Below are 19,647 nucleotides of genomic sequence, written 5' to 3'. Positions count from 1 at the left end.
GCTTGTAGTTCGGTCGTCAAGTACACCAAAATTTTCCTCTCAAATTGGATGTTTTATGCATCTTTCAAATAATCTCTTCAATTCATAATTAATGATACTATTAGCCATCACCAGTGTATTTAATTATTATAGTTCATCAAACCTCAATTTCATCCCTCCCCTTAAATTATCCATCACTTTGAGCCAATGATGAAAATCAAAAATAAAATCTAGAACATCGAGTTCATTTTAAATTAAAGATCACCTAAACGTCCGATTAATCACTCTTTCCAACAAATAATGTTTTTATTTCAATTATTATGCTTATTACTTTTTATTTGTAGAAAAATTAAGAACATAGAGGCAAATGACGATTGGATGCAAAAAGATTGAACCAACATCCCAACCAACGGCCTCCTCAGGAATGTCTGTAAAATGCCGAGGTTCTGCCATGAATCACATTCTTAAAAATATTTGAGCTGCAAAAGATTTTTTCCCCGAGGCAGGGTTGATAACAATATTAAAAGATTATATTTTTGGAATGATCGTTTGATTAAAAAAAAAAGATAATCACAGGAAAATTTTGTTACAAAACAAAACAAATTAAAATCGATATAAAAATAAACTTTCAACCACCATAATAAACAAGAACAATTTAACAATGAGAGATTGATTTTCCTAGTGTACTAAAATAGGGTCGTCGATGAAGCTGCAAAATATGTGCACCAAATATACATTTAAAAAGCTGCCAAAAATATATCTCATCCATAGTTGCCTATTACAAAAAATTTACAAACTCATGCAGCAAAACATTTAACACTGAATTCCGTTAAGTAGGAATAAGTTACCGTTTTAAGTTTCTTGCATCACCAATTGCAACGGAATCTTTATTTGATGAGATGCATTGAAAAATATTTTCATGACTGTTTAAAAATAAATTCATAGTTCTGGATAAGTATTTGCTAAATATTGGTGCAGAAAGCGATGCAACACTCTGGTTAATAGTTTTTTCACAGATGGGCGCCATCGAAATCAGTTCTTTTTATAGCGTTTAAGTGGCGCCATCTGTGAAATAACTACCTAACTAAAGCGTTAGATCGCCTGTTAGTCTACCATAAAATGTTATTTTTGAACTTTTCAGTTTAATGCACTTACTTATTAAGAGCAAATGGTTTTCCAATTGATGCTTTCTCTAGTATGGGACTTTTTTAGCTGCATGCAGTTTTGATTGTGGGGGGAGGGCTGTTTTTCAGATAATAATCAAGGCTTTGAGTGCAAAAAAAATCAAAATTCTAGTTTCTAAAAGTCGATTTTAAAAATATTTACATGAAGAGAAACAATAGATCTATGCCAACTTCACTGGGACTATTCTAGAAAATTCTGTTTCGGCAAAGGTCCATTTCTTTCTGGGAATAGACACAAAAGGCATCACTCAACTGTATGTGTGTGTTGTGTGCAAATATACGCAATTCAAGCTACCGAACTACCAAAATATGAGTCCTACCGGGAAACATCTATGAATAAAAAACAATCCGACAAACTATTGCCACTTTTATTCTTCTTCAGCTACTATGCAATTAAAAAGTATTATTTCTTTCTTTGCTAAAAGTGACTTTGTAAGCTCCACACGATTGTATTAGTTTCATATTTATTGCAAATTTTCTTGCACCAAACTATATACAATGTAAAACACTACCTATGTATGTACACTTTTACCGATGGTACGAGTTAACTTTTAAAAATTTGAGGCCACCTGCATGGGAAACATGAATCAATTTTTTTGAAGGTCGAATTCGTCAGTGGTGAGTTTGGATTAAACGAGAAATCAAATAATACACAGTTGGCAGAATACGGAAAGGTCAATCAAAAACAGAATTAAATCTAGATTTAAAAAATCTACTCTTATAACTTTACACTTAACATCATTTTGTCTGAATAGCTCCATTTTGAATAGAGATAATTATAAAATTATTTCTCACACAATTAACTTAGTGCAAGAGCGAAAAGTAATTCAAGGGTTTTAAATTACATTTAAGATTAAAACCAGAATCAGGGTTGGCAAGTTTTTGCCGGGGGCGGCAAAAACCATGGAAAAAACCACGGTTTTTACCGCCTGGCAAAAATAGGTTTTTGCCAAAGTGGCAAAAATAGATTTCGTGTTAACAACTTACGGACAGTTTTTTTTTTCCTTTTTATATAAAAGTAAAAGCATGAAAAGATTTTGATAAAATTTTAATTTAATTATTTTTATAGTTTAAAAAAAGTTTAAGGTTTAACTTACTTTTAAAGTTATGGGAGCATTTTTACTTTTAAATTTTTAAACATTAACAAAAAAATTTCAGTTTGTAACATCTAAGACAAATAATTAACTTACAATGAAAATGTAATTAGCTTGTTTATTATATAGCATTTTTTACAGAATACTAAATATCTATATAAAGTATACTTAATCGAGATGCAACTATAAAATAAAAAGAAAAAATAGGCTTATTCTGAAAAAATTGTTTTAGCAAACATTTAAAGTTTTGCAATCCCAACATTTGTTTTTAATTTATTTTTCACCTTATAAATGAGAAGTAACATGGAGAGACATAACTAAAATATTAAAGTGTATTATTTATATTATAGTGTCACTATTTCTTGATTAACAATGTAATGCTACTTTATTTGCAATTAGGTTTTTGCCGTTTTTTTTCCATTTTTGCCGGTTTTTTTCCCATTTTTGCCATGGTTTTTTCCACTGTCCCGGCAAAAATCCAACCCTGACCAGAATAATTAAAAATAATATTCAAAAATACAGATTTTTAAACGCTTTTTAAGTCAAACAAAAGTTCAGCATTTTCGACCACTAAAGAGCTTCAAAAAAAGTGATCTCGTCCCACGCCAGTCGTAAAAAAGTTCCCCCCCGGCAAGGTAACGAAACATCGGTGATAACGATTCATTTTGATTTTCGAGTCTAATTCCTTCGTTTATAAAATCATGGAATAAAATCAACAAAGAAACGAAAACAAAGGCAGAGAAGGGAGAAATAAAACTGGGAAGACAAACACAAAAATGATAACTAATCTATCCTTGTAAATGCAACAAACAAAATATATATATATAAACTATATAGGACAGGACACGAAAACGAATGCGTTCCGTTTCGATACGAGAGCCTTTCGGGGGGGGGGGGGGGGGTTTGCATAGAGGCAAAACGGTACTTGCTCTAGAGAAAGGTGAATAGGCGATTCTAAAACGACGACTTATCGTTTCGGTCTATTCGTTGATTCGGAAAGGAGTCATAGCGTCGAAATGGTAAATGAAATAAAACCATCCACTACAATTTTAAAATTCAAAGAATGGTCCAAAAAAAAAAAAAAATAGGTAAAAACTCTAGAGTTTGTCGTTCTGTCGATCGAGTAAAAACGTGAACTAGAAAACAAATGAAAAAAAAAATTCGCCTACTTTTATTAGGGGAAGATGCTTCATGGAGGACACTTTATCCAAGGGCGCCCATATAGGGGGGCAAGGGGGGCTCAAGCCCCCCCCCCCCTTTGGGATGAGAACTTCTTTGCTTTTAGTGCTTTTTTTCCTTGCAAAGATGTAAAAAAAATTCTTTTCTATCTATCAATGAATAAGTTATTAAAAATGTCAAATTCTGATGTCTCTATAATCTGTACTGGAATCAGTTTCCATGAGGAAAATGCTCTGCTAAACCATTGGGAAAATTCCTGAGCCCCCCCTTAGAATTTTGCATATGGGCGCCCATGACTTTATCCACGAATCTTCAATGCAGGGAAGTTCTGTTTCAGCAAATTCTGGTATTTTGTTTTCAGTATTAATTTTTGCCTTTTAGCACAAATACATGCAATCATTCCACTGTGGGGTCCCCGAAGAAATGGAACGCAATCGCTTCCGCATCCATCGGGTAAAGTTCACTCGAAGGGGAGGAAGAATACAAATCCATAAACGACTGTCACCATCAGAGAACGCTCACAATCTATTTTCCTTTTCCTTTACGTATGTACATCTGAGGAGAGCTGCTCCCATCCTCAGCAGGACCTTGTCCTGACTCTTCTCTTCGAAGGACATGGTCTGGGAGGCAGTGCGTGGTGTGATTTTGGTATAAAACGAGCCACTCTACAGAGTCCTGTGGCTTCGTCATTCCGTAAGCAGATGAATATCGAGATTGTGAAGACGGACATCGAATCTCTGCTCTCCGAAAGACCTCGCCGGCATCAGATGAAGATTTTCGGAAACATCGCCGACGTTCGGCGATACTATTTCAAAATGGCAACCCGGACAATGTCCGTAGAGCAAACCTGGTCCTCCGAGCCAAAATGTAGGTCATTGTTTTGTATTTTCATTTCTAAAGGCTTTTTTTTTTTTTTTTGGAAAGCTCACGAGTGCACGAGGTTCATCCACTCGACTTATTTCAAACAGTATTTTAGTTCAGTTTTTTTTTTTGCAACATGATTTTACATAAAATTTTATCTATTTGGGTTTGTCTTCCACCATGATAAATGCCATGACATTTACTTCAACCACATCATATTTTATATTTTCCTCAACAGAAGACATGGCTGCTTTTCGCCAAGGTGGGTGTGAAAGCGAAAAAAACCTACATCACTGAAGGCACTTCTCGTCAGGTTTCACACAATGAGACCCATCCAGGAGCATGCTCAATATATAGCCGAGAAAATCCATTGAACCGAGCGAGAAGTCTGCCGTAGAAAAATCTCACCACGGCGAAGTGAATCGGAGATTCGAGCAGAGAAACGAAACGGGTAGTCTTCTCGACAGGTGATCTGCTGCTCTAGTTGCCTAGTTACTCAACAGATGGCGCCACCGGAATCCATTTCCCTTTGCATGTAATGTGAGCGACGCCACCTATCGAGTAACTGGGCAACTAGAGCAGTATCTGCCACTCTAGTTGCCTAGTTACTCAACAGGTGGCACCACTGGAATCCATTTCCCTTTGCATGCGATGCGAATGACGCAACCTATCGAGTAACTGGGCAAATAGAACGGTATCTGCCACTCTAGTTGCCTAGTTACTCAACAGATGGCACCACTGAAATCCATTTCCCTTTGCATGCAATGCGAGCGACGCCACCTATCGAGTAACTGGGCAACCAGAGCGGTAGATCACCTGTCCGGAGAAGCGACCGGCCCGTGGAAACAGACACGTGATTGGGTGAAGTGAAGACGATGAGCGAGAGTCCGTCTCAGACGAAGGTGGCGAGGGCCGAGGGCTGGGAGGCCCGCTGCTCCTCCTCCCTCCTCCTCTTCTCCGCGTACTGCCCGATGAAGGAGCCGTCCTCCCCGAACTTGCCGCCCACCTCCCCCTCTCCATAGTCGGCCATGCTGTCGGTGTCGCTCTCCTGGGCGCCCTTGTAGCTGCTCGTCAGGCTCAGGCGGCTGCCGCCCCCGGCGTGTGTCTCCACCCTGGAAGAGACACCCCCCCATCAGGACCACAACACAAACAAGTACAGGGCTGTGTGTCCCTCGAAAGAGGGACGTTTTTAAAGTAAGGTCCGTTTTGAAATAAAAAAAGAGCGAGAACAGATAAAGCAAAGACATTTATTGCAAAAAGAATCTACCACCCTTACGCTACATTTCGACACTGCTCCCGTGATTTTCAAAGCATTTGTCATAGCGTGGTACAGGTTTTTGTATACCTATTCGTAGAAAATTGCCGCCTGTGTAGTCAATCATGGGGTAACATGTTCTCTGAGCTCATTATTGCTGTTGTGCCACAGACCACCTAGAAAAGACTTTAAGATGCCGAAACAAATGAAAGTTGCTGCGAGCGAGGTGGGGGCAGACCAGAGGATGTTCAAAAACATCCCAGCCAAAGCCCTGTAAGAGCCCTCATGGTCGCCTACACAGGCGGCAAATTTGTACGAATAGGTATACAAAAACCTGTACCACGCTATGACAAATGCTTGGAAAATCACGGGAGCAATGTCAAAATATAGCGTAAGGGTGGTAGATTTTTGTGCAATAAACGTCTTTGCTCTATCTTGACTCGTTCTTTTTTTATTTCTAAACGGACCTTACTTTAAAAACAAGCCTTGTATAACACGGTTCATTCGTTCCGTGTAGTATCGAAACAGTGTTATACAAGACTTTTTTAAAAATAACGTTTTTACTCATTTTTAATACTAATTATGTATGTGCATGAGAAAAATCAGGTTAAGATGTATCGTGTTATATCGAAACCGTGTTATACGAGACTTAGAAATAGTGTAAATCAATGGATGTGTACCGTGGTATATCAAAACAAAGTTTCATAAAAACAAAGTAAAATCTTATTAGAGTTATCAACCGTTAACAGAATGTATTAAACAAAAATGAAATTCCATCTTTTATAAATATAACATTCGTGTAGTATCAAAACCATGAGGCATTAAATTCAAGTTTAGTACCATGTACTTTCAAAATCGTGTTATAATAATCGCAAATTTGGGACCATGTAATATCGAAACCGTGTTGTAGAAGTACCGTGTTATACGAGGGATGCCTGTACAGGGTGTTCCAAAAATGACTGATACATTTTTAAAATCAATAAAAACTCAACGGGCAGTGATAGAAATATCCCACTCATTGCATTGAGCTTAGGACAACAGTAAATTTTCAGGCAGACCAACTTTCAAAACTAGTAACAAAGTTCCTCAACAGATGGCGCTGCAGGTATTTAAGCGAGGCTGCAGGTGTGTCTGTCAGAAAATTTACTTTTTTGCCACGCATATTGCAAATAAACAGTGTATTTCTGTCGCTGCCTGTTTGGTTTTTAATTGATTTTTCAAATATATCGGTCATTCTGGCAATCTTACACTGCATTTTTTTTTATACCTTTTAAAAATACCTGCAGCGCCATCTGTTGATGAACATTGTAACTAATTTTGAAAGCTTTTCTGTCTGGAAATTTACTGTTGTCCGACGCATAATGCAACGAATGGCATATTACTATCTCTGCCCGTCGAGTTTTTATTGCTTTTTCAAATGTATCAGTCATTTTCGGAACACCTTGTATTCTTTCACGTAAATAGATAATAATTTTCTATTAAAAAGAAATGTACAGTAAAAAGGTTGAGCAAGTCTAGCCGTCGGATTAGGAAATGTTGAGGCAAAGGATGTTGAATCACATGGTTCGACTTCAATGAACGGGGGACACTTTTTACGTGAAATGAGTGTACGAAACCTGTTTTTTTTTTCAAATATATCACTTGACTTGAGATCCTTGCTTCAAGAAATAAATGCTTCACTCTTTCCTCCTTTTATTCCTTCTCAATCCCCCATCCTCCACTGAATGACATTTTTCCAATGCTCTTCTGGCATAACGTTAAAAATATTTCATACAATGTTCGTGTTAGTCGAAATAAGCATTTATGGCAGTATAAATTCTAACTGGCTCAAACAACAACAAAAAAAAAATTTGTATTATGAAACATTGCATGCTTAATTTTTTATGGTTTGCAAAAGATTCATTCAAGGTGATTCCAGTGGTCTGTACCCCACTATTTCTGATTCTTACGAAATTTCACAGAAGTGTCCCCGTGCCTTCGAAGCCAACAGGCATTCTCGGCTTCCGAGATCCGAATCCCGAGGATCCGGGATCCCTCACAAAAAAGGCTCCAAAATGGCAGAGAATCTTTGTGAAACAAATTGCCACATTTAGGCTAAGCTTTCCCAAAATTGCATTACAACGGAGGCGTAAAATTTCGGAGTTTAGAGTGCTTTTGGTTGCTAATGTGTTCTAGTATTTTTGCGAGTTTCAGTTCATTAGCTTTTGTTTTGCTCTAGACAAAATGCAATGGGAAATCTTTTCTGGATTGTAGATCGTCATAAATTTTGAACATAACTGGTTCAAAAGCTCATAGTTTGCAATGCCATAGTCAAAGCGCTAATTTTAAAGGGCTATAATTGCAAGCTCAAATATCAGTTCTAAAAAGGCTATTGTCATCCAAAGTGCCAATCAAATCCTCCACATCCAAAATTGCCTCTTCAATGCACCGTAGCAAAAGTTTTTCACCTTCAACTTTCATTTTGATAGCACCAATAGAAAGAACAGATATTTTCGTGTAAGAATATTTTTTCTAAAATATTGATTGTGTTCTTTCAGATAAGGACAAAAAAAAAAAAGAGCTATCTAAAAATCCAGAAAAACTTCCCCACCACCTTTTGTCAAGAACTTATATGCGTGCAACACAAAAGCTAATAAGCTCAAACTCACAAAAATACCAGAACATATTAGCAACCAAAAGTACTCTAAGCTCCCACAATTTCAGCACTGGAGTGCAATTAAATGTTCTACAAGTGTGGCCTAAGCATGGGAATATATTCCCCGGAGTTGCCAAATATTGCATCACAAAATGGTGTCCTTCATTCGAGGGATCCCAGATAGTCGGGATTTGGATCTCGGAAGCCGAAAATTTGCATATACAGTAGAAGACCGTTATAACGCCGACCTGTATAACGCAATTCTCTATAAACCGCACTACTTTTCAGGAGTAAACAATAGGTTTTGAAGTTTAAAAAATCCCTCTGTTTCGTTTTGCAAACATAAAAATTGCTAGACGAATTAAATTTTGAAAGTTTTTCGTCTTTCCATCTTACTTCAAATCTTTTAAATTGGAAATGAGTACTCATAGTAAACAGAAAATATCAGATGGCTCTCGAAAATGCAGCTGTTATGCAAACCATGAAGCTGGCAGAAGTGCAGGATTTTGATTGCGAACCATATTTATTTGTGAATAACTCATTGTAATATTAGTGCTTTAATACTCATTGCAGATAAAACTCATTCTGAAGTGCTAATATATAGACATATTCTGAGTATTAGTTTCAAAATTTGTGAAATGATCTATATAACGCAAAGACCTGTATAATGCAAAAGCTCTGGTCCCAAGGTGTGCGTTATAACGGTCTTCTACTGTAGTACCTTCAAAGACACTGGGCATCTCTGTGAAATTTCATCAAAATGGGTCATGGTCTGGTGCAGACCACTAGGTCACTTGATGTGGAATGACTCAAGGGGAAAAAAAACACTGGAATCGTAAAACTAGTACGGTCAATTAGGGTAACTTTAGCCTTTGATGGTTTCATTAGCCCAACGAACGGAAAAGCCATAGCTATGTTCGCATGGAGCAAATCAGCGGTTGGTTGACTTGATGACATCATGGTGAGTGTCCGTGGTATGTTTTCATTAGCTTTCAATAACCAGTAGCTCTATCAGAACGTTCCCGGTCAGTCTCCGGTCAACCACGGTCGATCGGTTGCTCTACGTGAGCAAAGCCAATCACAGGGGTGATTGTGAGTTCAACAAAAAATACCTGAAAGTTTGAAAGTGAGAACAGGGGGGGGGGATAATCTTTGGCCCCTATTACTTAAGTGCACTTTTGCCATAGTTTTAAATAGTTCCGAGTCAAAATAGTGTGTGTACATGTGATTAAATTTTTAATGGGTTACAAAGTTACTTTTGAGCTGGTGTTATACAAATTATCTTGACATTTGTCCATCTTAAGGGATAGGTGTCCATCTTAAGGCTCTTGCAGGTATGTTTGATGAGTATTATATAATTTAAAAAAAAAAAAACGCGGAGGTAGGGGGATAAAAGCACAAAATATATATATATATATATATATATATAATTCCGGTATTTTCGGACATAAAAATACCAGAAATACGTCCAAAAATACCGGAAATTCGGTAAAATACCGGAACACAATCACCCCTGCAATCAGGACTACCAGTAATGGTAAAGGGAAGCCCCTATTTGGCCCTTGCAGCAAATAAGTGACAATAACTGTCCCGCAGTCTGACCACCAATTAGATGGAAAAGCAGTCTATTGGTTTTCCAGGACGCCAGCTTTTGCAGATGTATGTTAGCCTCTAACTGAAGCCGAGTCACATTCAAATGAGTGGAACACCTGCATCACGTTTACTTTTCCCCCTCATTCCGATAAATTCTCCTTCGCTAGACGTTTACCAATTCCGTATAATCCGTGGGCAGACTGTATGTCTGATACAGCATAGACGGTCTGTTTTCATTTGTCCGGCTAATTTCGTTCGCGAAGGCCAAAGTTATCCCCGCTAGACGGTAAGAGAGAGAAATCGAGGACGATACTCACGGCTTGGTGTACTCGTGGAATCCCCCGTCGTCCGCGTAGTCCTGGTCCCTGCCCTGGGCGGCCTCCTTCTCGTGGACCGAGTACTTGCCGCCCCGGTTCCTCTTGACCAGGCAGACCAGGATGAGCAGCAGCAGCAGCAGGGCCACCGCGCACAGCATGCCGATGAACCAGGCCGCGGTGGCGATGTTCTCCGGGCCCTCGGGCGCCGCGAGCACTGGGGGGTTAAAAAAGGACATTCCGCATCATAAGGGGTTAAAAAGGACATTCCTCATCAAACACTTAGATACCGAACGGAGAAACAAAGCGAATTTACGTACCTAAAGCGGTGAGGAGCAAAAGGGTGTCGGCATAGACTAATAATGGTTGCGTTCGACGGATCTCACCGGTCGACCGGTAAGTAACCGGTTACAAACCGCAGCATTCTATCATCTATCGGTTATCTCACCGGTTACCATTTTCGGCTGTTAATTGGTTGATTGGAGCATGTGATCATTAGCTGTCACGTGATTAACTAACCGGTCGCTCCCGGTCGAGCTCGTCGAACGCAACCAATAAGAGTAGGTCGAGCTTTCCCAGACTTGCTGATGAAAAAATGGGTTCATGGATGCATCATGTGACTGGTGGGAGGCTTGGCGAACACTTTGGCGGCATGGTTGCTAGATGGCAGGATTATCTATAGTTTGTCACTCGACATGTGTTTTAAGACGTAATGTTTTTCATTATAATTTTTTTCCAGGTGCAGAGATTGAACTGTTTTTTTTTAGTTATGCATTATTTTCACATTAGTAATTTGTTTTTGATCACAGTTTTCAGTAACTTCATTCGGAACTGCTACGTCAGCGTTGGCATGAACGTCATCGCGTAAACGTTTCGCGTTAACGCAAAAATGTACTCATCGGTATCTTCTTACCGTTTGCCGATTCTTTTCGGGCACCTGCATCTTTAATTGCTCAGGGAGTTATTGAAATTGACTAAAGAAAATGCACAGTGCCATCTAAACGAAAAACTCACTATATTAACAAAATATTTACAACTTAGAATAACAAATTTACAAATCGGACTCCATAAAAGATCATTCTTCCGTGTTCCATCAAGTCTATTTTATTTCTTGCCGGCGCTGATCGTCTACTACGATGTACTAATCGATATGCAATTACGATGCACATATTACGATGCAAATACGATGTACTAATCGACGCAACAACGGGCGTTGATCGTCTACTACGATCAGCGCCCGCTGTTGCTAGGATATCCACCAGTCACATGGTTTGGTTTACGAGCAGCAAAAGGGTTGCCATAGCTCGGTCTACTCTTATTATTACTCTATGAAGTGGACGACATTTCCTGAGTTTTGAGTAAAACGCGTTTAAAGTTGCGGTGCTTTGTAGGCTTTTATTCATATTTTTTTCTAAATCATGCTGTATAGCAGCACCTACCAGGACTACTAGTACCATCTCCTGCCCCAAGACAGAGGAGCGGTTCACCCACCATTTGTACAGGTCATCTCCAAATTTTTAATGTTGCCACTGACATCCTTTTGCTTTTCACTGCCACATTCGGTCACAAGAATGACATGCTATGGTTGAGTTCGATGAGTGACCGGTTAAAATAATGACGTCACTGTCATATAATGTATTGAGACTCCTTGACGTTTAACATGCATTTATTTTAGTTGAATTTGGGAAATCAGCTTTACGTTACAACATTTATATCATCTTGAGTCGTTCTGACAGTATTTTAAAAACCTAAAGTCACGTTCACTTACAATTATATTAAAAGTAACATTTGATGAAATAAATATGCAAGGCTAAACTATATTACAGTCACCTCCAATGCTTTAGCATTAGCTGACTTTACTAGCTGTCATGTGATCAATCTACCGGTCGCTACTGGTTGAGCTCGTTGAACGTAAGCATTATTTTAACCAGTAAGCTACCGGTAGCACATCAAAATCAACCTACGATTCGCTGCCAACTTTTTCAAGTGAAAAAAAAGAAAGATTTTAGTTTAAAACCCAGAAGAAACTGGAAGACAATTTTACGCTGCTAAATAACTATCAAAATTTTAAAAAAGATAGGGGCTACAGTACCTCAAAAAATGATGAAACGATCAAAAAAAATTTTATTGCTTATTTCAAAACTAAAAACTATTTTGAACACAGGGAAAAAATTTCATTGCTTTAGTTCAAATGTTTAAAAAGTTATGAGTGGTTTTAGGCCGTGCTCGCTATGTGTTCTTATGCAAAAGAAAAACTTTAAACTGCTTTTTCTCGATGATAGTATTTTCATATTTTCTTTTTATTAAAATCACTAAGGATTTTCTTCTATTAAAGATACAGCTATAAAGTAATACTTTTTGCAATTGGGATAACCTATTTGACAAAACTGTGCATTGGATAAGCATTTTATAAATGACTCACATGTTTAGAGCATGTTAAACCTTTAAAAACCAAATTTTAAAAAAAACCTTTGATTTTTTACGTAATTAATCACAGAAAACTTTCTTATAAACTCATCAGCAAATGAATGCACAAATTTTTAGAGATGATTATAGTGATCATTTAGCAAAGAAAAATTTTTTAATTAGTGCAAAAATAAAAAAGCCTTAAGGATTTCAAAAAATTGAAATTTTCTTCATTTTTTTGATTTTTTTAAAAAAAGTAGACAATATTTTTAATTTTTGAAAATAAATTATTGATTAAGAAATAAGTATGCATGTTATGGTTTCAAAGAAATATAAAATTTACTTAAATTTTTAAAAAAATGTTTGAAAGGTACTGTGACCCCTTAATTGCCAATGAAATGATATGCTGAACGACACACCATTTCAGAAGCTGATAGACGAGGAGTTTGAAGCTCAGAAAAGTGATGATTTAAAAGGTTTTTGCATTGAAGGTACATTCTAAAAGGTTCTAAAAATTTCTTGTCTATGTATTTGTAAGTAAAAACTTGTCAAAAAATGACAATACTTACATTTTAAGGGTGATCCTAATTTTAATCAATTTTAAATTAAGTTAAATTTTAATCTCGTTAAAAAAATCTTTAAAAAGATTGATACAATTTCTAATCTATAAGTCAAAAGTATGTTTTACTATTTTGGTAGTTCAATAATTCAACTTTTTACACAAATGTTCTAACCTGTTAGTAATACAAATGATTAAACATGCTTTATTAAAGGCTCGTTAAAAAGTTAACATTGCAAACTTAAAAAAAAAAAAAAATCTGCACATCTAAACTAAATTTCCATTGCTAGCATTGGTATTATTTTTGACCCAGGATAATTCAACATTTGTTCAAACTCATAACTAGTTTTTTTTTTTTTTTTTTTTTTTTGGTTTGGTGATATTTAACAAGAATTTAACATTTCACTTTCAGTATTATTTTCCTAATTTACTTACATGCATAAGAAATGGAAATTTGAATGAAAATTTAAAAAGTGCCCTTGGAAATGATTTTTACAGGTTTAATTGCTAAAATTTGAATTTCTGTCAAGGATTCAGATGACTCATTAGGAACTGCTTCCTTTGCTAACTTATTTTTATGAATGGTTGAAAAAATAATTTAGTAGCATTTTATGGAACATTCATATTTTCAAACTAAAAAATTATTAATGAAAATAAAATTTTAATTTTTTACTATAAAATGAAACTTTGTATTTGTTGCTTTGCCCATGCATGGAAAATCGGTATCACGTTATTTTAACGCATAACTGAATTGGGGTAGACATCTTCAAACATCTGATGTTGAAAAAAAAATCAGTAATCCAACGTCAGAAAGCACAAATATTGCAAAATATTGCAGACACGTGTTTCGGTGTTACAAGGAACACCTTTTTCAATGCAAAGAAAAGTGAGCTTCTGGATGAAAAGTCATCCGAGAAAAGTCATCTCGGACGACTTTTCATCCAGAAGCTCACATTTCTTTGCATTGAAAAAGGTGTTCCTTGTAACACTGAAACACGTGTCTGCAATATTTTGCAATATTTGTGCTTTTTGACGTTGGATTACTGATTTTTTTTAATTTTCAGCACAAAGGTATTTATTCGTTATCATCTGATGTTGGTTTCCTATCTTTCATTAAACAGCACACGATACAAAGAGTAAAAATGAGAATCTGAGTAAAAATATGAAGTTATTTTCCCAAAAGCATGGTTTGTGTTTTTTGAAAGACCTGTTTTGAAATTCGCAGAATTCCACCAATTGGTGGAAAAGCCACACGTACGAAAGTCTCGGATGTTGAGGGGTCGTATGCGATTGCGCAACATCAAAGACTGTAACACAACTCCATACTTGCCAACCTTCGAAGGAAAAAAAACAGGAGATTTTACTAGAGGTATATAGGTGATTCACCATTGACATATCCTCGCTACAAAATTATTAAATCATGCTTTTAAATAACATAAATACTAAATTTAAAGTGAAATGGGGATTTTTTTGCAGATGTAAGCAAATTGGGAGCAGCAAGAAAAATATACTGCTAAGGAAAAACTAAATAATAAATTAAATAATAAAAAATTAAATAATTTGCTTAAAGTTTCGTACATTCTCCAGTCTCTACCAGAAAAGTAGCTACAGAAATTTAATTACTAAAATCCGAAAAAAAAAGGGAAATCAATACATAATGAAAATACAATATAAAATAAGTAGGTATAGGGTAGCACATGTTAAAATAACTTCAAACATTAAAAATAATTGAAATAATTTCAAGATGCAAAAAGATTGAAATCTGCTGCCATTTTTGGCAAAGCACGTGCTTTGTCGAACATACAATGTGGAAAGCTTCTAAAAAATTAATTTTTACTAAATGAGTTATTAATTGGAAAAAATCTTATTCCCTGACATTGGTAGACTAGAAAAGGGCGCCATCTATTGAGAAGAAAGTGAAACTTTTTGATGATTGACTGATAAAACTGCAAAAACGGGAGAAAATCGTAAAAAACGGGAGATGGAAGCAAAAAACGGGAGTCTCCCGTTAAAAACAGTAGAGTTGGCAAGTATGCAACTCACCCAGTCCTCCGGTCTCGATCTCCTGGATGCTGCTGGGCGTCTCGTAGTGTCCGTCCACCGCCACCACCCGCATCTCGTAGACGGTCCCCAGCTCCAGGCCCCTCACCGCCACCGAGTCCTCATTCTCCTCCAGGGCGGTGCGGTCCCAGTGGCCCTCGCCTGAAACAGAGACACGGTCGTCAGACGTCGCCCAACGTCGGGGATAGAGATTCGGCCGCGTCCCCGTCCTCGGCGCTAAGTAACGTGCATAGCTGCCAACATGCCAACTTAAAAAATCTTACAATGCATGCGATGGCTATATTTCTATGCCTTTTTGACCATTATATAGCAAAGTATTAAAATTTAAAGTATCATAATACTTTCAAATCCTTACCTTTGCTTGATTTGTGCTGATAAGCAAAAAAATGAATAAATAAATAAATTTAAAAATAAGTAAATAAATAATTTTTGCGCTTTTCAACGTCGTTTACATCACTTTTTTAGGGGTTGCACTCAAAAGTGCGGATAAAAGGAAACTTCAATCGTCCGCATTATCGTAAAATTAAAGCTAAAAATCTAAATATCCTACAAATCTGCCGTAAGACCGTACAAAACTTCCGAAAATCTTACAATGTACGGCCAAACTGTACAAGTTGGCAGCTATGAATGTGCAACAGATATGGCAATAGTGTAAACTCTTGATTATCACCGTCTTTCACACTTCCTCAGCGTTGATAAACCAAATCTAGAGAAACATACCCATTTTTAACTTGACAAGTGAAAAAAAATTACTTTTAGCCATCTGTTTTTCCTCATTCCCCCTCACTTCAAATGAAATCAAACTCCCTCTTAGGTCACCGAAACCCATGTTTTAGATCTACATTACTTACTTATTTCGCTTGTTTGGAAGAAGAGTGCGAAGAATACGAAATTTATAATTTTCTTTTTTCTTCGCTTAAAGGGCTTCAAAGGACGTTATCTTCTTTGGGAAATAATGACTAATTTTTTTGTTCAAATATTAACCACCAGAGAACATAGCAAACTTACTTTTCTTAAAGCAAATTGCCTGAAGAGTTCGCTTTCAAACTGTAAAATTTCATTTTTTCATATTGTGGCACGCTTTTTCCAAATGAGCGATTTATAGATCTACGCAACTTACACACCTAAACGAGTAACTGGACCGGTTTTGTTAAAAAAAAATTTTCCTCCCTTCCCTATACCTTTTTGGTGTAACCTAGCTCAAACTATTCCAGTTAAACTGTTTGCAATAATGAGTGATCCTTGCTTCGCTTTTACGCGCATTTTTGGCGTATATTGCTTATAACTATAGTAAAAATACGAGTGGTATAGATATTTAAAAGCTGTTGCAAGCACTAGTATCGCTTTTTAAATATTTTGGGGATTATCCTCGACATTCACTTATTCACAGTGACGATGCCACCTTATTCTGCGGAGAATCGGGATACTACTGTACTTAAACCAGAACATCCACTAGGCTCCTTTTAGAAAGTAAAAGATGCTGTTGCCAATGGGCATCCAGCGACCCTTTCCTGCAAAATGGAAGATCTCTCATTCTTTGTCTTCGATACAATAAAATATCGAGATTCAGTCCCTTACTTGTTAACATTCGAAGATTGGCATCAGTAAAATTTTATGCACATTGCACTATCTCAACTGGTTGGAAGTGCTGAAATTTAATTTGGAGTTGAGTTTAGTTTGAAGTTCTTCAATCTTCAACTGGCTTGAATGAACTCAGATGCTACTAGATTGAAATTTATGACTGGGCGTGGCAAAAACGACAAGCGTGCGAGTCCTTTATTATGGACTAGTGGCACCCGCACGGCTTTGCCCGTAGTAGAAAATTAAAAGGTCATTGGTTCGCCTGTATATTAACAAATAATGGAGGATGAATTTCTCGCCAATTGGTTATGCTAAATGGCTCGCCCATGGCTCATAACGGTTCCACCTTATGATGATTTCGTAATTTACTATTCCATGTTGTGGTCATTTGCTCGGAAAAAGTTTCTTAAAATTGGAATAGAAAAAGAATCACGTCGAATTTTCGAAACATCGCTTCGAGGTGCACACCCCCATGCTACAAACTAACTTTGTGCCAAATTTCATGAAAATCGGCCGAACGGTTTAGGCGCTATGCGCGTCACAGACATTCTACAGACATCCTACAGACATCCTCCGGACAGAGAGACTTTCCGCTTTATTATTAGTAAAGAATACAAAATGTATGATCAGTTAAAAACAATGGGTAATATAAATTGCATAATGTTCAAGAAGTAAAAACACATAGTAAATAAAAACGGATGAGTTTTGCAGATGTGAATTCAAACCAACTTAGAAATGCGTGAAAATTGGGGGTAATGCGTAAAAGCACACCAAACGGCCGAAATGCATAAATTTTACACCTAAACCGTACGAGTCATGAGAACAGCCCATCGGCATCCGGCAGCCCTCGTCCACATAGGGAACCGACGTCATTAGATATCGTCGGATATCGTGAATCGAGATTCAATCGTGTTCTCATTCCAAGAGCAAAGTAATTTGTAACAGATACGTCAATATTTAAGGGGGTATTCTAGCCTAGAGGCTTGATTTTAAGGTGATTTTATGGGCATAATAGAAAAAACCCAAAAGCTATTTTCCCTGTTCATTTTTTTCAGTTTTTTATTAGCACTTTAAAAGTATGAAAATGTATAATAGTTGGGAGAAAAAAAAATTGTAGTTGGTGGAGGCTGACGAAGTGGGAACTCTAAAAAAAGGGGGGTCTCCTGGTTGACGTGATTCCAATCCTCTAGATGATCTGAAACATGAAGTCAAGGTTAATTCTTATTAAACAAGGATGTAAAAATGTCTGGACATAGCCAATTTGAAAACATTTTTTTTCCTACAAAATGGCGTCTTTTTGAATAAAAAAGTTCATTTTTTGGCTCCTTTTTTGACCTTCGGTATTTTTTTTAAATAATAAAATCAAAAATTACAAAAACCCCTATGTGGAGACAGATTTGATTGTACTAAGAATGTCCATACCAAATTTCAAGAAAATCGGCGCGTCAGAACTCGAGATATCTCGTCGAGCGTATCGAAAAACTAGTTTCGAGAAAAACGCGTTTTAAATTTTGCTGTCTCATTTCAGCAAAAGAGCTTATTTCGACAAAACTAACTGTAACTCCAAAAATAATTTGAGTTTCCATAAATCCTCTTAGAAACTTATTTTTTTTTTTGAATTTCTAGACTAGAATACCCCCTCAAAAGAGACTCTCGACTGCTTCCCTCGAGCAAAAGGTTCAGTAGTCGAAATTCGAGTCGTTTGTGCCCGAGGACAGACTCATGGTGAGAAATAGCAAGCACTGACCTCTCCTCCTGAACTGTGCGTAGAAGTAGCTGCCTGGGTGTCCTTCCACAGCTGGCATCCAGGTGACCAGGACTCCTGCCTGACCATGCTCCCCAGGGAGGTGGCTCACCTTGAAGGTCGGAATGTCAGGTACTGAAACAGGAGAGACATCAGACATCACACATTCCAGTCACCGAATCCAAATTTCTCGACAAAAATCACCAAGGATGGATACAAGGGAGGATCGATCCCCCTCCTTGAGCTCAGATTCAGGAACTCTCTTCATGTATATTTTCGACATTAAATTTCCAAAAACGCAATTTCACATAACCTTTGATGGTGTTAGAAGAAAAGGAGCTCATTCTCGGAAGTGAAAACGCAAGCCCATCTCTTATTATTCTGGAGATAGGGACTGAACTTAATACGGGACTTTTTTTTGGAACTGAAGTACCTAAATCTCAATTTTAGACAATCTCAGATGATATTAGGGATAGATTCAAAGACTCTTTATGGATATTTTTTTTTGAAATAAACGCAACTGTGGGACACCTCTGATTAAATGATGGTAAGCGATGGGGTTTCGTGCACTCCTTTGAAAGTTTTTAGAAATTGAAGTTCAAAAGAGTCAAGAATAAATGAATTTAAAAAAAACGCCCCCTCCTTGAACATTTTCTGGATCCGCCCTTGCCAATCACTCAGCCACATACATGCCAGACTGTAGCATGTTCTACGGGGCAGATTCAACAAATCTTCCATCGGCAGATTGGGTATGTTCGTATAGAGCAACTGGTTAACCAAGGCAGTTGATTTCATTAGGCTTGATGACATTAGTGGTTAGCACGGTTGGTATCCACCAGGGTTCGTTGATTTAAACCAGCTTAATATAATCGTGATTAAAATCATGATTTAAATCAAGTGATTTTTTTTAAAAAAATCATTGACTTAAATCAATTGATTTGAATCAAATGATTCTTTTTAACGAAATCATTAATTAAAATCAGTTGATTTTTTTTTCATAAATGAATTTTGCATTTTTAGAATGTACGGATCTAAATTTAACTACACTTTATTATACTATCTTAACTTCAACAGGCAAAACTACATAGATCCCTCTTTCTGAGTTTGTAACAGATTTTCATTCTCGCAATATTGCTTTTACTCGAAAATTGCAGTTTAGAACGAAATAAAAATTTGCATTTTCTTTTATACACCATGACTAA

At 36.9% G+C, this 19,647-nt stretch overlaps 1 protein-coding gene across 1 annotated transcript in view; it reads right to left on the bottom strand.

Moving 5' to 3' along the window:
• Window positions 1–5,107: 5,107 nt before the first annotated feature.
• LOC129232652 (neuroglian-like) overlaps window positions 5,108–19,647 on the bottom strand; it is a 64,163-nt gene continuing 49,623 nt past the window's right edge. Inside the window, exons 4-7 of the mRNA XM_054866784.1 lie at window positions 18,449–18,580; window positions 15,103–15,261; window positions 10,098–10,311; window positions 5,108–5,409 (exon numbers count right to left, since the gene is read on the bottom strand). Of these exons, the coding sequence (XP_054722759.1) occupies window positions 5,190–5,409; window positions 10,098–10,311; window positions 15,103–15,261; window positions 18,449–18,580 (725 nt within the window). The 3' untranslated portion in view covers window positions 5,108–5,189. The remainder of the gene's footprint in view (window positions 5,410–10,097; window positions 10,312–15,102; window positions 15,262–18,448; window positions 18,581–19,647) is intronic.

Source organism: Uloborus diversus, unplaced genomic scaffold (genome assembly GCF_026930045.1).
Source record: "Uloborus diversus isolate 005 unplaced genomic scaffold, Udiv.v.3.1 scaffold_13, whole genome shotgun sequence".
NCBI classification, from domain to species: Eukaryota; Metazoa; Arthropoda; class Arachnida; order Araneae; family Uloboridae; genus Uloborus; species Uloborus diversus.
The sequence above is the reverse complement of the archived record's forward strand: the minus strand, read 5'-3'. Positions and strand labels throughout refer to the sequence as shown.